Source organism: Eubalaena glacialis, chromosome 18 (assembly GCF_028564815.1).
Source record: "Eubalaena glacialis isolate mEubGla1 chromosome 18, mEubGla1.1.hap2.+ XY, whole genome shotgun sequence".
Lineage (NCBI taxonomy): Eukaryota > Metazoa > Chordata > Mammalia > Artiodactyla > Balaenidae > Eubalaena > Eubalaena glacialis.
The window spans coordinates 66,831,578-66,856,942 of NC_083733.1; the positions used below are offsets into that span (position 1 = coordinate 66,831,578).

The window sequence follows — 25,365 nt, forward strand, 5'->3', positions numbered from 1 at the left end:
AAGAGTCTTCAACGGTCTTCCTTTATTTGTTTATATTTGCAATATGAAACAGAAGCTCGGCACAAACACGCACACTCACGCCAGCCTGGGGAGAGGGAGCTGGGACAAGGTCACTTGGCAGCTGGGCTGGACCCCAGACCCTTGGGAGTAGGACGGGGACCCCAGCCAGACCCCCACCCCAGAGTCCATGGGAGATGGGGGGGGGTCTCAGTGAGTGCGTCAGGGCCCCGAGGGAATGTCACCGGGGAGGCCCCCTGGGGCCAGGACTCCCAGCTCCCTCCCACAGAGCTGGCTGGGCCAGGTGGAGGGTCTTTTAGCTCCCGGCCTGGGTCAAAGTGCAGGGTCCGAGGCAAGGGGATTTGGGCAAAGGCACGACCCCACTCGGGCCCTCCCCCAAGGTGGACCTGAGCTGAAAGGCCAAGTGTGGGTGTGGGCGTCTGCACCGGAGGGTGGGTGGGCATGGTGGGAGGGGAGGGTGGGTAGCAGCCTCAGGACCCTCACCACAGCAGCCCCAGTGGGACAGGGTGAAGGTCCAAGCCACTGCCGCCCAGCCCTGCTTCCTTCTGGCTCCCCGCCTGCCCACTCTCTCCCCCTGTGAAATATATATATATATATATATATATATACACACACACATATATATATATATATATAAAATATATAATATAGGTCTCTCTCTCTCTCTTTCTCTCTATTCGACTCTATTCTAGGAGACAAAACTCCGTAATTTCTTTTCTCAGTGCAAATGGGGGTGGGGTGAGGGGCCTGTCTCCCTGGCACCAGCCTCCTGGGAGTCCAGAGAGGACCCGGGGTGGGTAGGGTAGGGATGGGGTGATGGGGCAACAGGGCCACTGCGGAACCTGCCCTGCCCCACCCGGACAGGGTCCACGTGGAGTACGGAGGATTTGGTTGCCACCACTGGGACCAGGCAGTTACCTGGAAACCGAGAGGAAGACCCACGTGAGGAGCCTGCCGCCCCGTGGCCACCCCGTGAAGTCCCTGCCTGCCCTGCCCCAGCCCACCCTCTGCCCCCAGCCCCACCACTCACTGGGAGCCCGGGGACGCCGGCCCTCCTGGGGCAGAGCCATTGGGCATTGGAAGTGGCTCGAGGGCCAGGGCACTGTTGGGGGAGAGGGACAACATGGGGAGGTCAGTGCCCCCTATGTAACACCAGCTGCCCTGTGAGGCTGCACCATGCTTACCTCTGGCTTCGGGGGAGCCCCAAGGACTCTGGGCTCTTCACCCCCTCCGTGGTCTGGGGGGGCTGGTGGGCCCTGGGGGCCGGGACAGAGGTAGCAGGGTCTCTGGTTGCACTGTGGGGGGACCCATGGGGTTACTATCACTGACACCCTCCTGGGCACTCTCTCCCTCAGCCCCCTGCTCGCGCAAGCAGGGAAGGAGTGCCCGGCTCAGGGGCATCCCTCACATCCGAAGACCCCTGGGAGCCGCCCGCCAGCAGGAGCAGCTCAAGGCTAGCGGGACACGAGCTCTGCACACCCCCAGCCCCCTTCTGCTCCTACCGGGCCTTCCCACCCCAGCGCCGAGCGCGGGACCCTGGGGTCCAAGATCCTCGCTTGTGGCCACGTGTGGGCACAGGCACAGCCCTAGACCTTCAGCTTCCCGAAGCTCTGAGGCAGTGGCACACGCCTGGGGGGAGGGGGGTCCTGCAAGGGCCACGTGGAGTAGCTCCAGGGCAGGGACGGCCCAGGGAACAGGCTCTACCCGCCTCCCCAGATTCTCCCCTTCTCGGCCCCCCAGTGGCTGCTCCCTAGCCAGTTACCTGTCCAAGGAGCTGGGGGCGGGGTGCGTCCCTCTGAGGGTGGCCTGGAGGTCCCCAGCACTGACCAAGGCCTGGCAGGGGGCTGTGCGGAGTAGAGCGGCCCAGAGGTGTGAGACTCGGCGAGCTTAACACCAGCCTCGCTCCTCAGGAGCAGATGTGGACAAGGCCAGGGGACAGCTGTGTATGGGAGGGCTGGGGGTGAGGTGGGCAGGATGGGGAGTGGGTAGAGAGCGGCTCACCCGAGGGCTCCGCTACTTTGCTGCCGTCTGTGGCTTCCTGAGGTGCTGAGGAAGGGATGGGATCCTGAGACCTAGGAGGCAAGAGAAGGAGCCTAAGGCGCAGCTGGGGTCGGCGCTGGAGCTCAAGGCAACCAGGCCCTGGGCACCCGCCACTAGGCCTCACCTGAGCTGCAGGGTGCTGGGGGCCGCAGGGCCAGCTGGGCTCGGGGCAGGGAGGTCCGGGGGCCCGCTGCGGGGCTCCTGTGGGGCAGGGGGCCCAGAGTGCAGTTCCTTCTCCCTGCAGGCTTGGGGGCCGGTCGGGGCATCCACAGGCACTGGGTCAAAGGTAGCTGTCCAGCTGGGGTCTGGAGGGGGAGAGCAGTGCAGGGGTGAGCACAGAGGCAGACAGCCGGATGCACCCGACCACGCCCGCCCCGCACATGCACCCACCTGGAGGCTGGGGGCCAGGGCTGGGGTGAGAGGTGGGCCCAGCCCTGCCACGGGCCACCCGCCGGTCACCATCCTCGTCGTCCTCGTCCTCCTCGTCGTCCTCGTCCTCCTCGCTGTCTGTGCTGCCTCCGCTCCTGCCCCAGGGACACCTGTCAGTCAGCCACTGTGCTGGGCACCCTCCTGACCCCACCAAGGCCAGCCCCAGCCAAACGATGGGAAGGAATCAAAGGGATGGAGAGGAGGGGGCAGCGGGGAAGAGGCCCAGAGAAAGAGCTCATGTCCCATGGTGGTGGGAAGGCAGGTGGGAACTTGAGTGCCCTCTGGAAAGAGCGTGGCCAGCAGCACAGGCGCGGAAAAGCCCCGCCCAGCCCTCAGCAGGAACGGGGACACCTCCCACGGCCTGCACAGCCCTCGCAGGGAAGGCTGACTCCACACTCTTCTCCATCCATTATAGCCTCGGAGGAGGGCAAAGCAGAGCAGCGCAGCTGCTCCGAACGTAACGGCTGAGTGTTGACTAACACGCAACTCGACACCGTGTCCAACGGGGAAGCGCTAAGCAGACGTGGGTGCTGCTCCACGGTCACTGGCTGCCGTGACCAGAAGGGGCTTGTCCGCACGGTGAAAACGAGCCAGACGCTTGGGCAGACGGACAGGGTAGAGGGAGCTTCCTGAACCTGGAAACTTCGAAGGGCGTCTCCAGAACCCACAACCCACGTCACACTCAACAGGGAGACCCGATGTCCCCCCAGATCAGGGAAGTGCTCTTCCCACTTGGAAAGGAAGGAGCAAAACTATCTCTAACTGCAGAATGGGTGATTTTGTATATAGAAACCTAAGGAATCCTCTAAAACTGTTAGAACAAGCAAGTTCTGCAAGGATGCAGGATACATGATCAATGTGCAAGAGACTTGTATTTTTATACACTTATGACAACTTCAAAATGACTTTGAGAAAACAATTCCACTCAGGATTGTATCAAAAAAAAAATAAAATGCTTAGGAATAAATTTAACAAAAGCAGCATAAAACTTATACTCTGAAAACTACAAAACACTGTAAAAAGTAATGAACACCTAAATAAATGTAAAGACATCCCATGTTCATGGACTGGGAGACAAAATATTGTTAAAATAGCAACACTCCCTGAACTGCCCTATAGATTCAGGGCAATCCCTCTCAGAATCCCAGCTGGTTTCTTTGTTGAAATTGACAAACTGATCCTAAAATTCACCTGGAATCTCAAGGAACCTGGAATGATCAACACAACTTAAAACAGAAGAACAAACTGGATGCTCACATTTCCAATTTCAGAACTCACTACGATGAAACAGTAATCAAGGGTGGCCCCGTCACACAGAAGTGTACAGACCAATGGACCAGAAGACAGAGGCCAGAAATAAACCCTTGCATGTACAGTAGAAAGATTTTTGACAAAGGTGTCAAGACCATCCAGTGAGTGGGGAGTCTCTTCAACAGGTGATGCTGGGACACTGGCATTCCCACACACAGAAGAATGAAGCTGGACCCTCCCACCTCACACCACATCTAAAAAACTAGCTCAAGGTGGATCAAAAACCTAAACGTTAAGAGCTGACGTTGAAAACACAGGGATGCATCACAACCTTGGATTTGGCAATGACACCCATAAGTGCAAATCAACTTGGCAGTCACACAATGACACACCAGTGGATGGGAAGTGACACACAACCATACCTACCCGAGGGATGGGCCTCACATGTAGGAAGAGGCAAAATCTATAGGGCAAGAAGTCAGGAGAGCGTCACCCTCGGAGGGCGGCCAGCAGGGGGCACAGGGGTACAAGAATGGTTCTGCTCCCTCCTCTGGGTGCTGGCAAAGGGATGTCCACGTGTCCAGACACTTAAGATTCATCTACTTGTCTGTATGCTAGTCACCCGTCAATTTAAAAAGTTAAAACACTCTAACCCTCAAATCAGAAGCCATAGGGGTCAAGTTGCAGGCCCTGAGTTGGTATTCACACTGGCAAATCTATGCCACCCAAATGCATTTAGTCAGTGATTCTGGGGCCAGCCAGTAAAAGAAAAAATAATGTACTGCTTATACAAAGAGCTGGTCACAGCTTACTGACCCACATGCTGGGACTGTGAGGGAGGGACAATCATCATGTCTCATTTCACTGAAATTTGGGAAAGGAGCTGACAGGACACCTAGTGCCCTTTTGGGAAGAACACCTGCCCGACAGCTACCACAGGAGAGAGCAGAGTGGGGGGTGGGGGCAGATAATGGTTTCATTTGCACCTGGACCAAGCTGTACCTGAAGGACCCACCTACTGTTCCAGCCTTGCACAAGCGGTTATCCTACTCCTTTTGTAACTGAACTCATCTGAATTGGGTTTTTATCACTTACAATTGAAAGCGCCCCAAATAATACAGACACTACATTCTCCTTATTTTTCTCACTCACTCCAGCTGGTGAAAACCATTTTACGTGGGCCCTGTGGCCCCGCTGTGCTAGGGAGCCTGCAGGAGGGTACTCACCGCACACCCGGGGGCTGGCCCAGGCGGGCCCCCCTGGCCAGCTGGCCGCCCTGCCAGGCACCATCCTCTCCATCAGACCCCCCCGAACCCTGGCCCTCTTCCTCGTCCTCCTCCTCGTCATCGAACTGCTGGATCCGGTCCTTGTAGCATATCTCAAGCAGGTTGGCGTTGGGCTGCGGGGGCAGGGGGGTGTGAGGTGAGCTGACTGCCTGCAGCCCGCCCCCACCAGCAGGGGTCGGGGCAGCACTCACGTTGTCGTCGTCGGCGTTGAGGGAGAAGGTGATGTTGGCCGTCTTGTCGAAAGGCGCGCTGCGGGAGAAGCACGGGGCAGTGAGGGGAGGCTCGGGCCACTTCCCCCTCTCATCCCCTCGCTGGACGACCCTCGCTCTCCTCGGGCCCTGTACCAGCGAACGCACCTCCTCGCTAAAGCTGATCTGTAACCCCAAATCAACTCTGGCAGCACCCTCCATCAGCGTAGATGTCTGCAGAGCGGAGTTAAGCAAGTCGCCCAAGCTGCACACCCCCAGCCGAGTGAGGTCCCACAAGGAGACGGGGTCAGGCCCCACCTAAGACTCCTGAACCTTGTTTCCTCTACCGTAAAATAAGGGACACAGAACCTAGCTGGAGAGATTGTTTTTAGGGTTTGAGATCATATGCTGGGTGAGATTATTTATTTCTATGCACACACTTCCCCCAGGAGACGGCTCACTGTTCACAGTGACTTTACTGGATGCAGCCTCACACGGGCCGCCCCACACAAAGCATCGCCCCAGCCCAAAGAGGGTCAGTCTGGGCCAAAAGAATCAGCCTTGGAGCTGAAACAAAAACGCTTCTGTGTGGGCCCCACCGCCAGCCCGAGGCAGGACCCAGATGGGAGCGAGTGATCCTAGGGATCGTGGGGAGTGCGGTGTTCATCATCTCCAACTTCCAGCCTTTCAGTGTCCACATCCGCCCACACCCATCTCTGCTCAATTCTTTCTCTTTCAGAAGGCCTCACAAAAGTGCAATTCCTGGGTTAAGGAATTAAATCCATGCATTTTAAATACTGACACAAATTGTGGAAAGAGATTTGTCAATTTATACTCCTACCCGCAGACTGTGCAATTTTTCAACAGCCTCCTACTTGTTTTGTTTGCATCCTGCACCCCCTTCTTTTCCTGGGGCACCAGTCCGTCCTCCTCCTGTTCCGTGGAAAGAGCACTTTGTATCTATGCCGAGGTCCGGGCTCCACGCCATGTGGTAGGGATACTCCCCAGGTTGTTATCTGTCTCTCCGATTCAGGAAGTACATTAACAATCCCTGAGTGCTGACGTGGCACCAGCCGCAGTCCAAGCACGTGACAGATGGACTCACAACCACCACCAGGGCAGGTATTCTCGTCTCCTTCACAGAGAGGCAGCAGCCCGCACACGCAGCTGGTAGGCACAGCAACCAGAGCCCCGCGAGCAGCACCTTCAGCCCTGAGATTTAAGATACTCATCCATTTTCTGCTCCAGAATGCTTCACGACTTTACTTTTTTTCTTACATTTAAAGCTTTTAACCTCACTGGAATTTATCTTGACGGAAGAAGTAACACAATTTCATCCCAGAAGGGCAGCCGGCTGAGCTGAGGCCATTCACCGAGTGTCAGCGCCCCCGCCAGGAGGGGTGGCGTCTTCCTGGGCCAGTGTCCCTCCTCTCCAGGGGCCTCCCAGCACCCGGCGCTGTGCGGGACAGGGCAGCAGCAGACACGAACCTCACCTCTGCGTCCTACAGGGTCTCTGTCTGGCTGTGGGCCCGAGAGACCACAGCTGACCCTCCCACAGTAACTGGTGAGTGCCCTGGGGTGAGTGACAACGCTGCGTCTCCCGGCTGCAGATGGGCTCCTGAGCCCTGAGCAGAGGGTCGTCATGGCACCTAACTGGGCAACACCTGAGAGGGCCCGGCATGCTGCCTGTGATGAAACGGACCAGGCCCGGGCCCCGGCCCCCACATGCAGCCCCTGAGGGGCAGCTGGGCCTTTCTGTCACCACCCACCTCAGGAACACCCCCACGGCACGCCCTTCGGTGACTGTTCCACTTTTTCTTGGGTGTCATGGACTCATCTTCTGCTCTGACAGCACTGGCTGCGCCGGTCACTGAGCACGTCCCCCAGGAGCCTGCACGGCCCCCAGGGCCCGGCCTGAGTCCACAGGCGGCGGCTCCGCTCCCACCCTGACACAGTCTCCCCTTCAGACTCTCGCTGCCTGCCCTTCCCTTCACTATTTACCCGTTGCTGTCGTAAGGCTGCTCGTGAAATGACAAAACACTAAAACTTTTAATTTTTTCTCTGTCAGCAAAAAACTTGGACAATAAAGAAGGCAGTTCACGAGCGCAAGGCCAGAAGCGACTGCTGTCAAAGTGTTACAGGACAAACACAAACAATCAGACCTGGTCACTGAAAAACCATCTCTCACGAGGCCCTGAGGCCTCCGCGGCGGGGAGGCAGGCAGGCCAGCTCTGAGTCTACGAGTGTCTGTCCCACAAGCTCCGCAGCCCAGCTCTGCACAGCCAGCCCCCGTGTCCCAGGACGCCCACGCCTCCTGCCTGGTCCTCAAGAGGCGGGGAGAGGGCGCGAGGCCGGCTGCTCTGCAGGCTGAGCCCCGCGTGGGGCTGGGGGGGCAGCGGGGGCACTGAGGAGGCTGCGGGGAGGACGGCAGGAGGAGCACGCCGCGGGAGCGCATGCTGCCTCGCTGCCTCACACCCCTCCTGCCACACGGCCAGCCAGGCCCCGCCTGCCCCTGGCCTTGCCCGGGGCCCCACTCACTTCACGCTCTCCTCCTGCTCCCCAAACTCCTCGTCATTGAAGCCAAAGTGGTCGATGAAGGCTGAGGTCATGCGCTGCATCTGGAAGTCCATGAAGGCCTGCCAGGGTGCGGGGGGCAGTCAGGGCCGGGCGTCCAGAACAGCCTCCCCGCCCCGCCCCCCCACCGCCCCCACCTGCTGCAGCACCGCCTCCTCCGGGAAGTTGAACTCCTTGAGCCTGTCGTCCTCGTCGTCGCTGGAGGAGTGCAGGTGGTGGGTGTTCACCTGGGCAGCAGGGGCGGGGGGGGGCAGAGGTCAGGGCCTGCGGAGCCCCCAGAGAGGACGCGCGCGAGCTGGGGCTGCGGGGAGGGGCGTCCGGGCTGGACTAGGGGGAGGAGCAGCGGCGAGGGCCGACGTGGGCGCGCCTGGGTGCAGGGGCCTCACCAGGTCCACCGTGTTCTTCTTGTTGGTCTCCGCCAGGGGTCCCGACACGAACGCCTCCCACCGCCCCTGCTGCTCCTCTGGCAGCTCTGCTGGGGGAAGGGGGGGTGTGAGGACACAAGGCCCCGGGCGCCCAGCCTCCTCCCGCCCCCGGGCCGGCCCCAGCCCTCACCCTTCAGCAGCTGCCCCAGCTGCTCGGCGTTGGGCCCCTTCTCCAAGTTCTGCGCCAGGGCGTTGGCCACCCTTGTCAGGTGGCCCATGTAGCCTTTCCGAGGGCCCCCTGCGGACCTGGGCGAGAGGGGCCGCGGCTGGACACAGACCCGCCCCGCCCGCCCAGCCCTGCCCTCCCCGGGGAAGGCCCCGGACGCTCGCTCGCTCACTGCACGCGGTCGTTCTCCTCCCAAGAGGTCAGGATGCGCTCCACCAGGCGGCACTGCTGCAGCAGCTGGGGGGAGCAGCGAGGGGCCGGCGTGGGGTGGGACCACGGCTGGACCCTGCCACCCCAGCCCGCTTCCAAGCCCCTGGTCTGCCTACAAGGAGCGCGCAGCGAGTGTGCACACGCACGCTCCTCCCCTGCTCACCCAGACACGCCCTCTGCCTGTGTGACGCCCGCTCAGCCCACCCAGCAAGCCCCAGAGCCACTCCACCTGCCTCCAGCTCCTGCTTGTCCAAACCCCCAGCGCCCCACCGGTCAGCTCCTCCCTAGGCCCCGGGCTACAACCAGAAAGGCATCTCCACTAGCGTGGTGGCCATCACCCTGGGAGAACCCTTCCTGGTCCCCCAGGACACCCACTGTCCCCCAAGGTCACCGCTCCACTCAGCCCCACCCCCACACGTCACCCTCTACTTTCCAAGACTCTCGAACTAAGGAAGAGGCTGAGCCCCCAGTGCCCGGCACATGAATGGCCTGGCAGCACACAACAGGCGAGGGGCAGGTGTGGGGCAGAGCCCACCCCCAGAGATCAAAGGGGGACCTGGGAGCCCCACTCACGTGTTTCACGACAGGGTTCTGGGCAGGTGTGTCAGAGCTGCTGTTGGAAGGGGGCCCGGAGCTCAGCATCGTGCTCACACACACCTCCACTTGGGCGTGCAAGAAATTGTTGAACACATAGTGGAAGAAGAGGTCCTGGGGGTAAGGGGCACAGGCTGGCTCTGAGCGGCCCCCACCCAGGCCCCGTCCTCCCCACCCAACCGCCCCTCCGCACGGTGCCCCCTCCGCCCCCTGCCCTTTGTCCCCTGTACCAGAAGGGTGTTGGGCACGTCCAGCGCCAGGAGCTCCTGGGTCAGGGCCGCATCGCTGGCGCTCAGGGCGCTGGCCAGCAGCTTGACCACGTGCAACCGCGTGTTGCCCAGCGGCGGGGCCAGGCTGCCCCATGTCGTGCGCAGCGGCTCCAGCTGCAGGCACAGGAGAGACTCAGTTCCTGCCCCAGCACTGCCCTGATGGCGGGGCGCCCTTGCTGCCACCCCCTCCCCCACGCGCCCTGTCCACCTCGGGCGGCTCCAGCAGGAGTTGGTGGAAGCGGCTGAGCCGTGGGCGCAGGGCATGCAGGGTCCCCACGCTGGACACGGCGCTGTCCGGGGTTGCCTGGGCCAGAAGCTCCAGCTGCCCATCCATGCTGCTGAAGAAGTTGTTCACAATCACAGACTCGGACCTGCAGAGGGACGGTAGAGGGCAGAGTGAACCGCCCAGACAGCCTGTGCACATGCACGTGTGTGCACACGTCTGCACGTGTGGGCCACACCTGGGAGGGAGTGAGAAGCTGCTGCCCTTGGGAGTCCGGGATCCTGGGGGCAGTGACCCGCCCCAGCAGCCAGGATCCCCAAGGCCAGCTCGAAGCTACAGGCGGTCTACTCACCCTGTTTCCTCGTCTGCCAGAGGGAACAGGACTCCTCTCCGGAACCCTAGCGACCCCCACCCCAGAACCGAAGGGTGGGGCTCCGAGGGGTCACCTGGGGAGGGAGGCCAGCCTCTCACCTGGGCCTCCTGGGCTCCAGCAGCGTCAGTAGCACCTGGATCCCGCTCACGATGACGGACTGGCTCTGCTCCCCCTCCAACATGTTGCTCAGCAGCTGCTCGATCGTCTCCTGCCTGGGGCGGGGGTGGCAGGCGTCAGGGAGAAGGGCCCCCAGATGGCTCCCCCTTCCCTCTGGCCTGGGCACCACCCGCAAACCCACCTCTCCAGGGTGGCCAACAGCTGGTCAGGCTCCGGGCTGTCCTGCACGTGGATCACCTGCTCCCGGCTCAGGCGGATGATGTCGCACAGGGACTGGGATGCGTTGGAATGTTGCTGGGGGAGGGGAGACAGAGCTGGCACCCCGGGCCTGCCCCGGTGCCGGGAAGCCCCACCAGCTGAAGACTGGCCACCCGCCCCTGAGGACAGAGGGTCACGCAGACCCCAGGACACAGTGCCGAGGGAGAGAACAAAAGCACCGAACACTGGGAAGGCAGAGACGACAGAGAGAAAGGGAAACCAGAGACGACTTCCTGGGAGAGGAGACACCCCACACAAACACCACACTATCCACAGTAGCCACAGAGGAGAACCACCCGGGCGTCCACCACCTGGTGAACAGATAAGCAACCGTGGTCTATCCACACACTGAAACGTTCTTTGGCCTTAGAAAAGGATGAAGCGCTGACACACACCACAACATGGATGAACACAGACAACTTGGTGCTAAGGCAAAGAGGCCAGTCACAGAAGACCCTGCATCATGCAATCCACTTATATGAAACGTCCACAACAGGCAAATCCAGAGACAGAAAGCCAACTGGTGGTTGGTGGGGGCCAAGCAACCATGAGGGAAATGGGGAGGGGCAGCTAATGGGTACAGCGTTTCCTTTGTGGAGTGATGAAAAATACTCTAAAATCAACGTGGCAAAGGCTGCACAACCCAGTAAATATACTAAAAGCCACTGAATCCTATATTTTTAATGGGTGAGTCATGTGGTATGTCAGAAAGTTGTTGCAAAATAAACCAAAAGATACGTAAGCAGAGCTCTGAGTCTAACCCAACAGGTGCTCCCAGGGCCCACCCACACAGACCCCCGACCCAGGCAGACCAACCAGGCCACCGGCCGCACTTCAGAGCCCCTCACAGATGCCCTGCCACCTGGCTCATGGCAGATACCCCTCGTCCCTCTGCCACAAAGGCCTGGACAGTCATCACTCTCCCAGGCCAGGCACTAGCTGAGTGCCTGGTGCTGACTACCTGCGCCTGTGGACCTCTGCCTACAAGCCAGTGGGCCGGGAGGACAGACTCAGGGCTGCTGGGTGGCTCCTTTGAAGGACCGGCAGAGCTGATCCAGGCACAAGAGACAGGAAGAGCCACCAGGCCACAAAGCCAGCAACAGAGGGGAGGAGGAGAGGGGCCCCTGGGAAGGGCAGCAGCGAGGGGCCAGGGCCAAAGGACCCCCTTCAGAGCCCTGAGCCCTCATGGGATGATGGGCCAAGTTCCTGAGAAACGTTCCATGTGTGTACACCTCTTTTCTGTTCTCAGCAAGAGCCCCGCGCTTAAATACACACAGTTGCAAGTGCTTCCTTTTCTCATCAACTCGTTTACGAAGGGAGTGGAGGGACAAGCTGGTGTGGGGCGGAGGCTGGAAACATCAGGTGGGTGGGCTGCACTCACGTTGTCGTCCTTCGATGGGTGGATCTGCTCGATGAGCCGCTGGACGATCTTCTCCTCATTGAGCCACTGGGGGCGAGAAGGTGGAGCTCCGCTCACTGACCCCGCTCCTGCCGCCCAGCCCTGCCCACTGCCCCGCCGCGGCCCCTCGGCACTCACGTTGACCACGTCCTGCCTCAGCTGCGGCCGCTCCACACAGGTGAGGAGGCGCAGCAGGAGGTCCATGATGGCCGAGGTGCCGATGTGCTGCAGCAGCAGGTCCACAAAATCGTCCTTCTTCCGCAGGAAGGACACGAGCTGGGGACACGGGGACTGGCACGTCAGCGCAGGAGCCGGCCCCACGCCCACCCGCCCACCCTCCTTGGGGCCCCAGGCACCTGGTCGGTCTTGCGGTTGATGAGGACGCCCATGACCTTGCTGAAGAAGCTGGCCAGCAGCGGGTTGAGTCTGCCACTGCTCTGCAGGAAGCCGTAAAGCCGGTGCAGGAGGGACTCGTCCGCACCCAGCGCGTCGTTGATCTGGGGCACGTCCGACGTCAGGATCTCGCAGGCCACGCTGGGGTACCTGACACACCCAGAAAGGGCTGGGGAGGGCACGGTGGGGGCGGAGGCCGAACCACCCCGCCTCCCAGTCGCAGCCCATTCATGCTCCCCACCCCCCAAGGCAGCATCCAGCCTCCTGAGCCTGGAGTCAGGGGACCTGACCCCCTACCAACACCTGTCCCTCTATCCCTCTACCCCCAACCCTCCAGTCTGACCCAGGCCCAGCCCCGATGACCCTTCTAAAATCCAACCTCACCCCCTCACCTCCTTGTACAGACAGGGAGAGGGCTGCCCCACCCAGTGTGCCACCCAGGGCTCTGGGGGACCACAACCTTCTCCAGCTCTGCCCCATAAACCGTAAAGCCTCTGGGAAGCGGGTTCCTTGAGGCAGGGCAGGGAGCCCAGGGGCAGCTCGGCACAGGTGTCAGACCAGAGGCTCCCTGCTACTGTGAGCAAAAGCCCCGTCCACGGGGCCGCTGGACACGCTCAAGGGGGTACAGAGGCCGGGTGAACAAAGCAAAGAAGGGAGGAGACACACATGGGGGCAGGTAAGTGACAGATGAACACTGGGGGAAACAGGGGACACTCTGCTGGCCCCCCCAGAGGTCCCCACTGCGCACCAGACCCCACACGAAGCAGCGGGCAGCACCTCAAAGACCCCCACTTCACAAAGGGCAAAGTGAGGAGAAGCAGTCACCCACTCCCCATCTGGCTCGAGGCCTGCGGGGACAGAAGATGCAGAGCTCGTAAGGACCACCTGCGTTGTCTACAGTGTGAGGGGCCGGGGAGAGGGCGACACCAGGGAACCAGGAGGATTGTCCAGGACAGACTGCACAGGGCTCAAGGAGGGCAGCAGAGGGGCTTCCCTGGTGGCGCAGTGGTTAAGAATCCACCTGCCAAGGCAGGGGACACGGGTTCGAGCCCTGGTCTGGGAAGATCCCACGTGCCGCGGAGCAACTAGGCCCACGCTTAGTTACAGTGGCAACAAGAGAAGCCACTGCAATGAAAAGCCCGCACATCGCAACAAAGAGTAGCACCAGCTTGCCGCAACTAGAGAAAGCCCACGCACAGCAATGAAGACCCAACGCAGCCAAAAATAAATAAATTAATTTTAAAAAAAAAAAAAAGGGCAGCAGAGACCAGGGCAGACAGAAGCCCCCCGTCATGGAGACGATTCCCATTGACCCTCAACAGGGCCCTGCCCTCTTCGTCCACCCTCCCTGGCATACTCGAGGGCCCTACGGTGGGAGGGAAGGGCAGAAGAGCATGGGGGAGGGGGCACAGGCACACCCTTAGCGCCTGGAGTTGCGCTGGGCACTGGGGACGTGGGGGGTGAGGGGGCAGGCCTCACGCTGCCCATGCTCCAAAAAGGGAACAAAAATCCAACTGAATAAACCATGGAAATAAAGTGGGGGTGGGGTGTGGGCCAATGAAACAGACTGCCCACACGCGGCGCCCCTAACGGCTGGGGAAGGGTCCTCGGGTTCGTTCTGCCCATCCCTCCGCCTGGGAGATGTCTGGGAAGTCCCATAACAAAAATGGGAGTCAACAATGTCCACAGCAAGTTGGGGTGTCCCACCGTGGGGGACCAACAGGGCGGGGCTCACTTGTAGCGCAGCCGCTCCTCGCCGCTGGCCGGCGGCTCCTGGGTGACCCAGGCCACCATGGCCTGCAGGTGTGGCGGCTGCAGCAGAAAGTCCAGCAGCTTTCGGTTGACGACCTTGCACTCCTGCAGCACGTCCTCCTCGTCCAGCAGCTCAGGCAGGCTCAGGTCCTCCCGCTCCAGCAGCGTGTCGAGGTGCGAGCTCGTGTGCAGGTCAAACTTCCAAAACATGGCGCCCTGCGGGCAGGGTCTGTCACACGTGGGCTCCGACCCCGCCCGCTTCCCTCCACCTCCCAGCCTGCGAGGACCACCCGATGGGCGACTGTCCTGTCCACTGCTGAGCCCCCAGGCCTGGGTAAGACCCCCGGGTGCGACCACACACAGGCCCCGTGGAAAACAGCCCCGACGCTGTGCACGGAGCTGCCATGATCCTGTCACCCCAGGGCCTGTGTCCACTGTCCCCACATCTAGGCTGGAACTGTGCTCATCCTGGAACCTCTGGCATCAGACTTGCTTCAATCTGCATTGCCGAACAAATTAAAATGCCCCATGACAGCCAGCACGGTTGCCATCCAGCCCAGCAATCTCCGTGCTGTGTGCAGGGTGTGGGGTAGGGGCAGAGGGAGGAAGGTCTGCAACGTCTCCAGGCTGTGGTCGCTGCCTGGACACTACACACACACACACCCCAAGCCCCCGTACCCAGTGCCACGACAGGAAGAGGAAAAGTTTGAGGGGAGGGGGTGGCAGCTCCCAGAACAGCCGCTGCCCGGGGCCGAAAGAAACCAGGACAGGGAACCACCTTAGCAGGGAGGACGGAAAGCCAGCGCCCACCACTGGAGGATGGCAGCTTGCTGGCCAGCACTGGAGACCCTGTACCCCTGGCTGTGGCCCACCCCACCTGGCACTGGCCTTAGGGCCATCTCGGGTGGAGCACTGACTGACTAGGTGCCAGGTGGGTCCAAGCCCTCGACGAGCAGGGATTTGGCTGCTCCTCTGAAGATTTCTATAGGCTCCCAGCATCGACCACCGTGTAGAGACCTGCCCTGAGCTGGCCGCCAGTTCCCAGGCCACTTGTTGCCCACTCAGGTTCCCTATGCACCGGGCACTGTGCCTATGGCCCTTGGGAGGGGCTGTGGTCACCCCACTGTACGGTGGGCAACCACACCCGGGTAAGCTGGGCCCCCCGAGCACCGTGCAGGCGCTGACCAGAGCTCACGCACGCCAGCCACCTCGTGAAGACCACGTGAAGCAGAGACCACTGAAGACAGACCCAGAGACCAGGATGCCCCTTCCGCAACCTCCCAGGCGCAAACGCCAGTCCCTCTCCTACAAAGCCCTCCCTCGCCGTTTCTGGCCCACACCATCCCAACCACGGCAAGCATGCCTGCCAGACGGGGCACCAGCCCAGGGGAGAAAGACGCTCGACTCGGGAAGCAGCTAGGGCTGAAAGCGGGGCAGAGCCGGGTGGCACGTGTGGCCGCGGGCGACTGGCCTTCTGCCCCTCGGTTCCTTCAAGACACCACCAGCACCCAGCTCTCCCTTCCAGCCTCCTCAGGAGCCTCACTTATCTCCTCCCAGCCCTCAGGGTGACTTCTCAGTGACTGGGAACAAGTGGCTCTAAATCTGCAATCCCTGCCGGGACTCATGTCAGTTCCTAAGCCCTGGCTGCCTACGGCTGAAGGTGGAGTGGACGAGCCGTGACCTCGGGAGGCAGCAGCAGACACCGACCCCAGACAGTAGGTGGACGCAGGGGGCACTTGAGAGCCCCCAATCCCGCAGGCCTCATGGGTCCTGTCCGACAGCATGCCGGGACCGCCCCCTTAGCCCTGCACCCCACCCCACTCGGGACGCTTTTCTGAAACACAAACGTGAGCACCTCATGCTTGCTCCCCCCAGGAGACCCTGAGGTGGCTCCCCCGTCTCCGCACGAAGACCGCGAGGGCCCCTGACCGTCTCCTGGCGCTGCGCACCCAGGACCTCCTGCTCGTCAGCACTCACTGTCCCAGTCCTGAGTACGTGCACCAGGCTCTCCCACACCCGCCACCCCCCTGGCCGACCCACCTCCCTGTGTGCGCCGAGCCCAGGCCACGTCCCCTGGTACCACCCTGGCCCCGAGCAAGCTCTGGCCTGGCTGCTCACATGTCGCCCCGCGACTGCCCTTTCAGGGCGCATCTCCTCCAGAGCCTGCAGCCCCGAGAAGCCTCCTGTGTGACGTCATTGCCTCCAGCCCTAGGCCTCCGGGTCTGCGGGAATGGGGGCATTCTGCCGACAACACACCAGACACGTGAAGTGGACAAACCACATTAGCTGCACCCCCGACACCGTTCCCAGGCCCACACAGCCATTACCTCAATCTACCCTCACAACCGCCCCCAAGGAAGGAACCGATGGCCCCATTTTACAGGTGAGGAAACTGAGGTGCACCCAGGTCTGGGGGCTGGTGAACTGTGGAGATGTCACCCAAACCCCAGGAGGTAATTTCTCGGGGTGCAGGGCCTCATCCCATTCACTGGTGCCCAGCCACTGCCAATGAACACTCACAAAACAAGTGAGTGAGCTCAGGCCCAAGGTGCTTGCCAGCACTGGCTCTGCCCTGGCTACGGCCTTCCCTAACCTGGCTCTCACCAGCTGACACCCTCAGGGAGCTGAAGACCAGCTCTTTCCTGGTCCCTGCGGGGCTTAGCGAAACGCTAAGCTGCAAGTCTAGCACTTACTCAGTGGACATTTCTGAGTTCAGGGAGGAACGCTGGGCCAGGTCCCTCACAGCCTGTACAGCCCTTACGCTGAATGTGCCCTGATAGGATGGTGGACAACGCAGAGAGAACCTTCCTTGCTGGGCTGCTGTGAGCACCCTGGACAGCACCTAGCACGGTACCTGGCATGCGATATGTGCTCAGAAACATTGACTGAAAGACACCCCAAGTTTTCCCACGGACCCTGCTCCTGAGGCAGGAAGCTGACACACCTGTCAGGGCATCAGTAAAGGGACCCGCTCCCACCCTGTCTCCCCCAGACACACTCAGAGGCTCCCTATAAACCACAGTCACAGGTTGGGTGGGGTGGGGTGGGGGTGACCACCAGGGCAGGCAGGCTGGGGACGGGAGGAAGGAGAGTGGGCTGAACCCGGTGCCGAACGTGGGTCCCTGTGTCAGAGTGAGGACCACTGCTCCAAAAGGAAACCAAGGCGGCGCCCCCGGCTCTGCAAGTGCTCAGAGACCTGCCTTTGCACAAGGGCAATTCCCCACTTCTGCCCAGTTCCCAGACCTCTGAGGGACCCTTCCACCGTCCTCTTCACTTCAAGAGACAGTCGGGCCTGAATGGGTTTCCTGAGCTGGGTGGACCTGGGACCAGAATCACTTCAAGGGGCAGCCACTGCTGGGCCCAAGGGACAAGGAGCTCGCCATGGCGAGAACACCACCTCTTTCTACATCACAGACTTGTGCGGCGATAAGGAGACCAGAGAGGTCAAAAGGCCACCCAGGGAAAAAAAAAAAAAAAAAAAAAAAAAAAAAAAAAAAAAAAAGGCCACCCAGGTGGCATGAACAAAGCCAATCACCAAAGACTACATCATATATTTCCATTTACATGAAACATCCAGAAAAGGCAAATCCATAGAGACAGAAAGTGGATTAGTGGTTTTCAGGAGCTGGTGGACATGGGTTGGGGGTGGGGGGGGGAAGAACTGCCAGCGGTTATGGGGTTTCCTTTTGGGAAAAGGATGTTCTAAAAAAAAAGTTCTAAAATCAATTGTATACAACTTTATTTGTCAATGATACCTCAATTTTAAAAATCCATTGTAGGACTTCCTTGGTGGCGCAGTGGTTAAGAATCCACCTGCCAATGCAGGGGACATGGGTTCGAGCCCTGGTCCAGGAAGATCCCACATGCCGCGGAGCAACTAAGCCCGTGCGCCACAACTACCGAAGCCCGCGCGGTCTAGGGCCTGTGTGCCGCAACTACTGAGCCTGCGCGCCTAGAGCCCGTGCTCCGCAACAAGAGAAGCCACCGCAATGAGAAGCCCGTGCACCGCAAGGAAGAATAGCCCCCGCTCGCCACAACTAGAGAAAGCCCGCGCGCAGCAATGAAGACCCAAGGCAGCCAAAAAAAAAAAAAAAAAAAGAAATAAATGGTTAAGCCACAAAATGTCTGGATTAGGATATATAGACCAAAAACTGTTGAATTGTGCACTTTAAATGACTAAGTCATATATGGTGTATGAATTACATCTCAACAAAAAAACCGTTATCAAAAACAAACAAAACCAAAGCTGCCTGAGGCTGCTGTGACAGGGCCAGGCCTTGGCCTTGCTCTGCATCCAAGACACCCTGAGCTGACAAGCCGCCAGGGCAGAGCCGAGGCTGAGGCGTGAAGGCTCCGCCTCGGGAGCACACCCAGGTCCCCCCTCCCCACCCTCACTGCCAACGCTGTCCCTGAGCTAAGCAGGCCTCCCAGAGCTGGGGGACAGGGCCCTGCCAACCCCTTCAGAGAACCTGTGCACCTGCATGGCACTGTATCTCTAATCAAGACAACTAGGTACAGCACTGTTATTATTCCGATTTGATAGCTGAGGAGATGGGGACCCGCAGGGGTGGAGCCACAGCAGAACCAGACCTCGGTGCCCTCTCCAGAGCACAGGAGGAAGTTCTCAAGGCTGCGGCACGCCCACACACTTCCACAGCATCTGGAGACACGGCACAGGCTACGCTCCTCCCACCCCACCCCTCCCACCTGCTTTGGACAGCAGGTAGGACTTTCCTCCCAAAGCTGGCTTGCCAGAGAACAGAGAAGGGAGAGTGGGTGCGGTGCGGAGGGCTGGGGAGTGTGGACTCCAGCGGCCTCAGAAACCAGGGAAAATCAGAGGAGGCTGCAAAGATCAGAGGCAGTCGGGTGGTAGTCGGTATCCTACAAACATCAGGTCTCAAGCTCTATGCAGAACGGAGATGCAGGCACAGGAGAAGTGGAAAAAAGAAAACAGAAAAAAGAGAAAAACACTTTCCCCCGCCACAAACTCACAATTCACTCTAGCCGCAAGTCCTGACAGTCAATCCCACCTTCCACTTAATGGAACTTCCTGGAGGAAGCTCTGGGAACTGGACAGGAGAGGTGGGTTTCGTTCTTACTCTCTAAGGGGGTGAACATGGGCCAGGCACTTGGCATCCAAATGCCTTGTTTCCTCATCTGTGAAATGGGGGCACAGCCATCGGGAAGGGCCATTTCATGAGAACAGCTGGGTCAGGCCAGTGGTCCTGATAGAGCAGGTGCTCAGCAGGTGTTGGCCTTTCCTATCTGTCCCTGAGGCCAGGCCAGAGCCTGGACACTTCTGAGCAAGAGGGAAGGAACAGCCACTACCCAGGTTGACGGCGCTAAAAACAGAAGACCTGAGGAAATGCCCCATTTGCCTGAGCGACCGAGGTCACTCAAGTGCTCTGGTGGGCGCCATACACCCCGCCACCCCCACTCTTTGCAACTTTTAGCGAACTTCAAGAAAACGGAAGTGACTACCTACTGGTTTTTAGCGACCGTTTGAAAACCATGACTCTGGCTGCAAACGGAAGAAGGGGAAACTGTAAATGAGAAAGGAAGCCATTAAAAACGAAAACTACCTCTCTCTCTGCCAGCTCTGCACCATCGCCCCAGGTTTCCTGCTTTGCTGCGTTGTTCTCAGGCCTCCGACACCAGCTGCCCCTCTCGGGAGCCCGCCAGCCCCTGGCCCTGCCTGGGCTCAGATAGGGCCCAACTGCAGCTCCCACAGAGCGTCCCCACTGCCGCTGCTGCCACCGTCCGTCCAAACACAGCCCCGCCTGCCAGGGAGCCCGTGGGCTGATCCTTTATCTGCCACCCCTTTCTCGCCTGCCCTGGCCCTGAAGCACCCGGAAGAGGAGGTCAAGTGTGAAGAGGCCTCTGGGAGGGCCTTGGGGCGGCCACCTGAGATGCCCCGAGGCTCAGCAGAGACTCCAACATTGGGAGACGCCATCTCAGGCCTGCTGCCGCTGCTGCCCTCAGCCACCACAGGCCAACAGGCCCCTAAAGAGACAGCGGCCAGGCGAGCCGCAGGAGGGGAGAACCTGCTGCTGGCTGGCCAGCCCCCAGCCCCTGGCAGGGCCCAGCAGCTCAGAGGACAGCGAGACCACCACCCTCTAACTGCCCCCCGTCCGTCAGCTCTCAGCCAAATCTGAAATGAAATGGGGGTGGGGGACTTCCAATTCCCGGAAGGGGACAATGGATAACAGCAGGACCCAGCACAGACCCAGCAAGGTAAGCGGCGGGACATCCATTTGGAAGTAGGGGCCACAGAGGCCAGAGGAGAGGGACCTGGCCAAGGCCACACAGGACGATGGGCTGGGACTTTCCTGTGGCTCATCCTTCCCATGGGGGGCTTGGGGGGTGGGGAGGCAGCAGTTAGGGGCACCACCTCCCCCTCTGGCCCTAGACCACACCTGCCCAGGGGAGGTGGCGGCTCTGGTCCAACCCTAGAGGATGGAACAATTAGGAAACAGAAGAGAATGGGATACCCGGCCAAGGACTGAGGAGGGGCCCGAAAGCTCCCATTCAGTGCCATCTCCTGGATCGGTCATGGGTTCAAAGCGGAAAAGAGCAACGAATAGATTTTGAAATAGCTCTTGGAAAACAGAGGGCAGGAGTGAGTGTTATAGGGTGATCCAAAGTCAGAAAGGCCTGAGTTCCAATCTGCCTCTCCAAACTCCAATCTCTGGGGCCTTAGACCAGGGACCTCAGTCTCTTCCCTGAGAGACACCTCACGGTCACTGTAAAACGGCACTTCCCATGGGAAGATCCACAAAACCAGTGTTCAGGGGGAAACCACGGTTCAGCCTGGAAAGGAAGGTGTGTCCCCACCCCCCAGGTACTGAGCCTGCCCAAGCTCCCTTTAGGAGGCTGGCAATGCGGGGAAGGCTTCTCGTTTCCACCAAGGCATCCAGGCCTCTCTCACCTCATCTCTTGCTGCAACCCGCATGGCGCTCAACACTCCCGCCACACCTGACTGCTCGGCTGCTCCCTCTGCCTTCCCTCCAGCTCTTTGGGCCTGACTAGCTAGCTCCTCGTGGGTCCTTCAGGCTTCAGCACAGACACCACTTCCTCCAGGAAGCCTCCCCTGACTGCGTTAGAGGCCTTCTCCACACTTGCACAGCTCCCGTGGTCACACTACGATGGCATCTGAGCGCTCTGCGACAGGACTTGCCTGTTCGGTCGCCTGCCTCCCGCAGCAAGATGCCAGTTTCCCGGGACCTAGCATAAGGCCAAGCCCACAGCTAGAGATACTTCTTCTCTTCTTTAATTTATTTTATTGAACTCTAGTTGATTTACAATGTTGTATTAATTTCTGCCGTACGGCAAAGTGACTCAGTTATACATACATACACGTTCTGCTTCATATTCTTTCCCATTATGGTTTATCCCAGGATACTGAATATAGTTCCCTGTGTTATACAATAGGGCCTTGTTGTTTTAGAGATACTTCTTGAACTGATGAAAACTGGAGTCCAGAGAGGAAAGGTGACCTGCTACGGTCACTTGGCCATGGATCCTGAAAAAGCATTGGGTGGGTGGGTGGGTGGGTTGGGGGGAGACCAGCAGATTCTCCTTTACTGGAAAGAAACAGTAGGTATCCCAACAAAACTAACTACCAAAAACACAAAAGTAAATGAAAGTACACAACTCAGAACACACAGCCGAGCTCACAGTAGCAAGAAAGCAAACAAGCCACAACGATACAACACCCAAGCAAGAAAGCAGAGTTCCTCCACTGCAGCACTACTGACAGCTGGGCTGGAAAACACCGTGTTGTCGGGGGCTGTCCTCTGCGCTGGAGGAGCTCGAGCATCCCTGGCCTCCACCCACTAGATGCCAGCAGCATCCCGAGCTGTAACAGCTAAAAATGTCTCCCACCGTCAGTAAACGTCCCCTGGGGGATACCATCGCCCCACCCCCCCAGTCGAGAACCACTGCACTGGATAATCCCCAACTAAATAATAACGCTGGTGCACTTCCTGTGCCTTGCTTTCCGCTACAGGCTTCTACAAACAGCACGCTGAACCCCCAGAACCACCCTACGCGGAGAGCAGACGTCAGTGCCACTCTACACCCCACGGAAGTTTCTTCTTTACAACTCTGAAGCCCGTCCCACACCTGACAACACATCTTCCTTTCCAGAAACATCCTGCCTTTCAGGCTGGTGTTACCGGTAACAACCGTGTCCTCAGCACTGATGTACAGGTATGTAAAACATCCAGCAAGAAAGACCCTAAGCGGGTCACGTTCCAGGGCCTGGACAAGCAGCCTGACCACGGGGTTCCGCCCGCGCCCCCAGCACATCTGCACCGCAGGCGCGCAGACTCCTCCTGGGTTCCCACCTTCACACGTTTGCACGTGCTGCGCCTTCCACGCGGAAGGCCCTGCTTCCCACTCTCCACCTGTCAACTCCTACTCATCCTTCCCAGATAGAAGACGCCACCGCTGAGCCGGTCTCGCCAGCTCCTCCGCTCTGCGGCCTCCACAGCACCCTGGGTTACCTCTGTCACTACACCAGCCACCGCGACTGTCCGGCTCCGCCTCTGCTTCCCCCGGGCAGGGCCTGGGCCGGCCCCTCCCTCCCTCTGTGCCCGCAGCCGGCCTCACCTCACAGGAAGGGGACGGAGTGGAGTGGCGGCCGCTCCACAGAACTGGCTCCCTGGCCTCCTCGCAGCCCGAGACAGCCGGGCGGGGAGCCACGGTCAGGGCGAAGGGAGAGCCCCACTACCCTAGTTCCCCGAGCCCAGGGTGGGAGGCAGAGCCGAGAGTCTACGAAGCAGGCATCGGGAAGGAGGGGGGGAGGCAGAGAGAGGGAGGGCAAGGGGTGTCCTGGGGAAGGGTCCGAGGGGGCGTGGGCCAGAGGGGAAGAGAGTGGGGGTGGAAGCCCAGGGGCTTAGGGCGGTCAGAGGGGGAAGACACTGAAAAACTTCAGGGGGCTCCCGTGGAATCACAGGAGGTGAGGTGGGGGGAGGCAGGACACGAGGTGAGGGAGGGAAATGTGGAAAAAAGAGACACTGAGGCAGGGGAATGGGCCTGAGAGGGGAAGGAAGGGTGGTCTGGAGAGGGAGAGGCTAGGAGACTTGGGGGGCTGGAGGAGAGACACTAGGAGACTTGGGGGGCTGAGGGGGAGAGAGACAGGAGACTAGGGGGCCTGAGGTGGAGAGAGACAGAAGATTTGGGGGGCTGAGAGGGAGAGAGATAGGAGACTAGGGGGGCTGGGGGAGAGAGACTAGGAGACTTGGGGTGCTGGGGGAGAGAGACTAGGAGACTTGGGGGGCTGAAGGGGAGAGACTAGGAGACTTGGGGGGCTGAGAGGGAGAGAGACAGGAGACTTGGGGGGCTGAGGGGGAGAGAGATAGACGACTTGGGGGGCTGGTGGAGAAAGACTAGACTTGGGGGGCTGAGAGGGAGAAAGATAGGAGACTAGGGGGGCTGAGAAGGAGAGAGATAGGAGACGGGGGGGCTGAGAGGGAGAGAGATAGGAGACTAGGGGGGCTGAACGGGAGAGACTAGGAGACTTGGGGGGCTGGGGGAGAGACACTAGGAGACTTGGGGGGCTGAGAGGGAGAGAGACAGGAGACTAGGGGGGCTGAGAGGGAGAGAGATAGGAGACTAGGGGGGCTGGGGGAGAGAGACTAGGAGACTTGGGGTGCTGGGGGAGAGAGACTAGGAGACTTGGGGGGCTGAAGGGGAGAGACTAGGAGACTTGGGGGGCTGAGAGGGAGAGAGACAGGAGACTTGGGGGGCTGAGGGGGAGAGAGATAGACGACTTGGGGGGCTGGTGGAGAAAGACTAGACTTGGGGGGCTGAGAGGGAGAAAGATAGGAGACTAGGGGGGCTGAGAAGGAGAGAGATAGGAGACGGGGGGGCTGAGAGGGAGAGAGATAGGAGACTAGGGGGGCTGAACGGGAGAGACTAGGAGACTTGGGGGGCTGGGGGAGAGACACTAGGAGACTTGGGGGGCTGAGAGGGAGAGAGATAGGAGACTAGGGGGGCTGAGGCGGAGAGAGATAGGAGACTAGGGCGGCTTGGGGGAGAGACTAGGAGACCTGGGACGCTGAAAGGGAGAGACCGGGGGTGGGGAGCCCCCACGGACGAGGGACAGGGTCCGAAGGAAAAGGGGTGAAGAGACTCGAGGGATACCTGGGCGGGGCACTCGGGGGAGGGGAGGGTGACTCGGGTGCTTGGACTGCGGGGAGACTCCCGGTACGGCCCGCTCACCTGCGCGGGGGGGCGGCGGCTCCTCGCACTCGGGGCTCATCGGGGCGCCCCCCCCGCCCCGCCGCCGGCGGCTCCGGCCCCTCCTCAGGGAGCCGGTATGTGGGGGCGGGGGGCGGCGGCGGGGTCTCGCCCTGGCGCCGGGGCTCGCGCACGCGTCTCGGGCCTAGGGGGGCCCTCGCGCGCCGAGTTCCAGAGTTTCGGGGGTCAGCGCCGGTCGGGCAGGGCGGGGGTCCGGGGCCCGCGGGCGAGGTGTCTGAGGGAGGTTGGCGGGGTCGCGAGGCCCGCGTAAGCCCTCAGCTGGGAAGTCGCCCCGGTTTCCCCGGCCCGGCGCGCCCCGCGGAAAAGCAAGGGCCGGTCACAGAAGGCGTCCTACTCCGCAGTCAGAACAGGCCGCAGTGCTGAGCAACGGCTGACGGAAGCCGAGGCCCACTTCCTCCACCGCCCCCTTCCCCACACCGGCGAGACTCCCGGGCTTTGCAGTCGGCTTCAGGGCCGCAGACACCCGGCTCCGTCCGCCACTATCCCACAATCCCCCGAGTACGGAGGCACGCAGGAGGCCCCGCCCTCCTGCCGCCGACTCGGTGCGCAGGTGTGCGGAGGCCACGCGCCCGAGCCCTACAGTGCGCATGCGCGCTGGGCCAGCTGCTGCGGACCACGCCCAGCTAGAATAACTCCGCCGCAAAAGGGCTTGCGCCGCTTTGTGCCAACGGTCTCTCCCTGAGTAAACCCAGGCAACCCAGTGCGCAGGCCCCATTGCACAGGAGGGCATCGTTTCTCTGCGACTCCGTTCCAAAAGTCCGCAGGAAATCCTGCTCCTGAATTTCTCTATCCCCTCGCTCCCTTTGGAAATCCACTTGGTCTTCTGTCTCCTCCAATCACATTCCTGCTTCGGCTCCAGGGTCGGCTCCTGAGCAATCCATCTCGGGTTTTCTCTCCAACCCCGGCCAGGAGCTTTTTGTCCCGCCGCGATCTTTCTCGACGCCTTCCTCCTCTGTGCCTTAGGCTGACTTCAGTCCCACTTCTAGGCCTTTGCCCAGGCCGTGTCTTTACTGTTGCTAGCCGCTGCACAAAGTATCCTCTAACAACATCGACTGGAAGGGTTCTCCTAGACTTTGTATCCATGTTCTTTAAGGTCCCATCTTGCTCTGAGTCTCAGTCTCCTCAATTTTCATA

The 25,365-nt window shown here is 60.3% G+C and overlaps 1 protein-coding gene across 6 annotated transcripts; it reads right to left on the reverse strand.

Annotated features, from left to right (window-relative positions):
* Nucleotides 1-24,729, reverse strand: PPP6R1 (protein phosphatase 6 regulatory subunit 1). Of its 6 annotated transcripts, XM_061173746.1 has the most exons (24): nucleotides 24,193-24,729; nucleotides 13,949-14,181; nucleotides 12,177-12,363; nucleotides 11,959-12,096; nucleotides 11,803-11,868; nucleotides 10,345-10,457; nucleotides 10,145-10,258; nucleotides 9,659-9,821; nucleotides 9,412-9,564; nucleotides 9,161-9,295; nucleotides 8,550-8,614; nucleotides 8,342-8,457; nucleotides 8,173-8,258; nucleotides 7,924-8,013; nucleotides 7,751-7,848; nucleotides 5,216-5,273; nucleotides 4,965-5,137; nucleotides 2,449-2,582; nucleotides 2,183-2,363; nucleotides 2,020-2,111; nucleotides 1,781-1,862; nucleotides 1,203-1,313; nucleotides 1,049-1,120; nucleotides 599-936 (listed from the first exon to the last, which is right to left on the reverse strand). In XM_061173746.1, the coding sequence occupies exons 2-24, from the start codon at nucleotides 14,173-14,175 to the stop codon at nucleotides 933-935; spliced, it is 2,658 nt and encodes an 885-aa protein (XP_061029729.1). In that variant the 5' UTR covers nucleotides 14,176-14,181; nucleotides 24,193-24,729; the 3' UTR covers nucleotides 599-932. The 6 variants fall into 6 exon arrangements, with proteins under 6 accessions (XP_061029728.1, XP_061029727.1, XP_061029729.1 ...); XM_061173745.1 differs by lacking the exons at nucleotides 599-936; nucleotides 1,049-1,120 and adding an exon at nucleotides 1-592 and having other exon boundaries at nucleotides 2,020-2,090; XM_061173744.1 differs by lacking the exons at nucleotides 599-936; nucleotides 1,049-1,120 and adding an exon at nucleotides 1-592.
* Nucleotides 24,730-25,365: the final 636 nt, after the last annotated feature.

Excerpts from the sequence above, each read along its gene's own strand:
- PPP6R1 (XM_061173744.1), bottom strand. The coding sequence starts at position 14,175 with ATGTTTTGGAAGTTTGACCTGCACACGAGCTCGCACCTCGACACGCTG. Across the intron at positions 9,822-10,144 it reads CTGGAGCCCAGGAGGCCCAG|GTCCGAGTCTGTGATTGTGA; the intron begins GTGAGAGGCTGG and ends GTCCCTCTGCAG. Across the intron at positions 7,849-7,923 it reads AGGAGGCGGTGCTGCAGCAG|GCCTTCATGGACTTCCAGAT; the intron begins GTGGGGGCGGTG and ends GCACCCTGGCAG.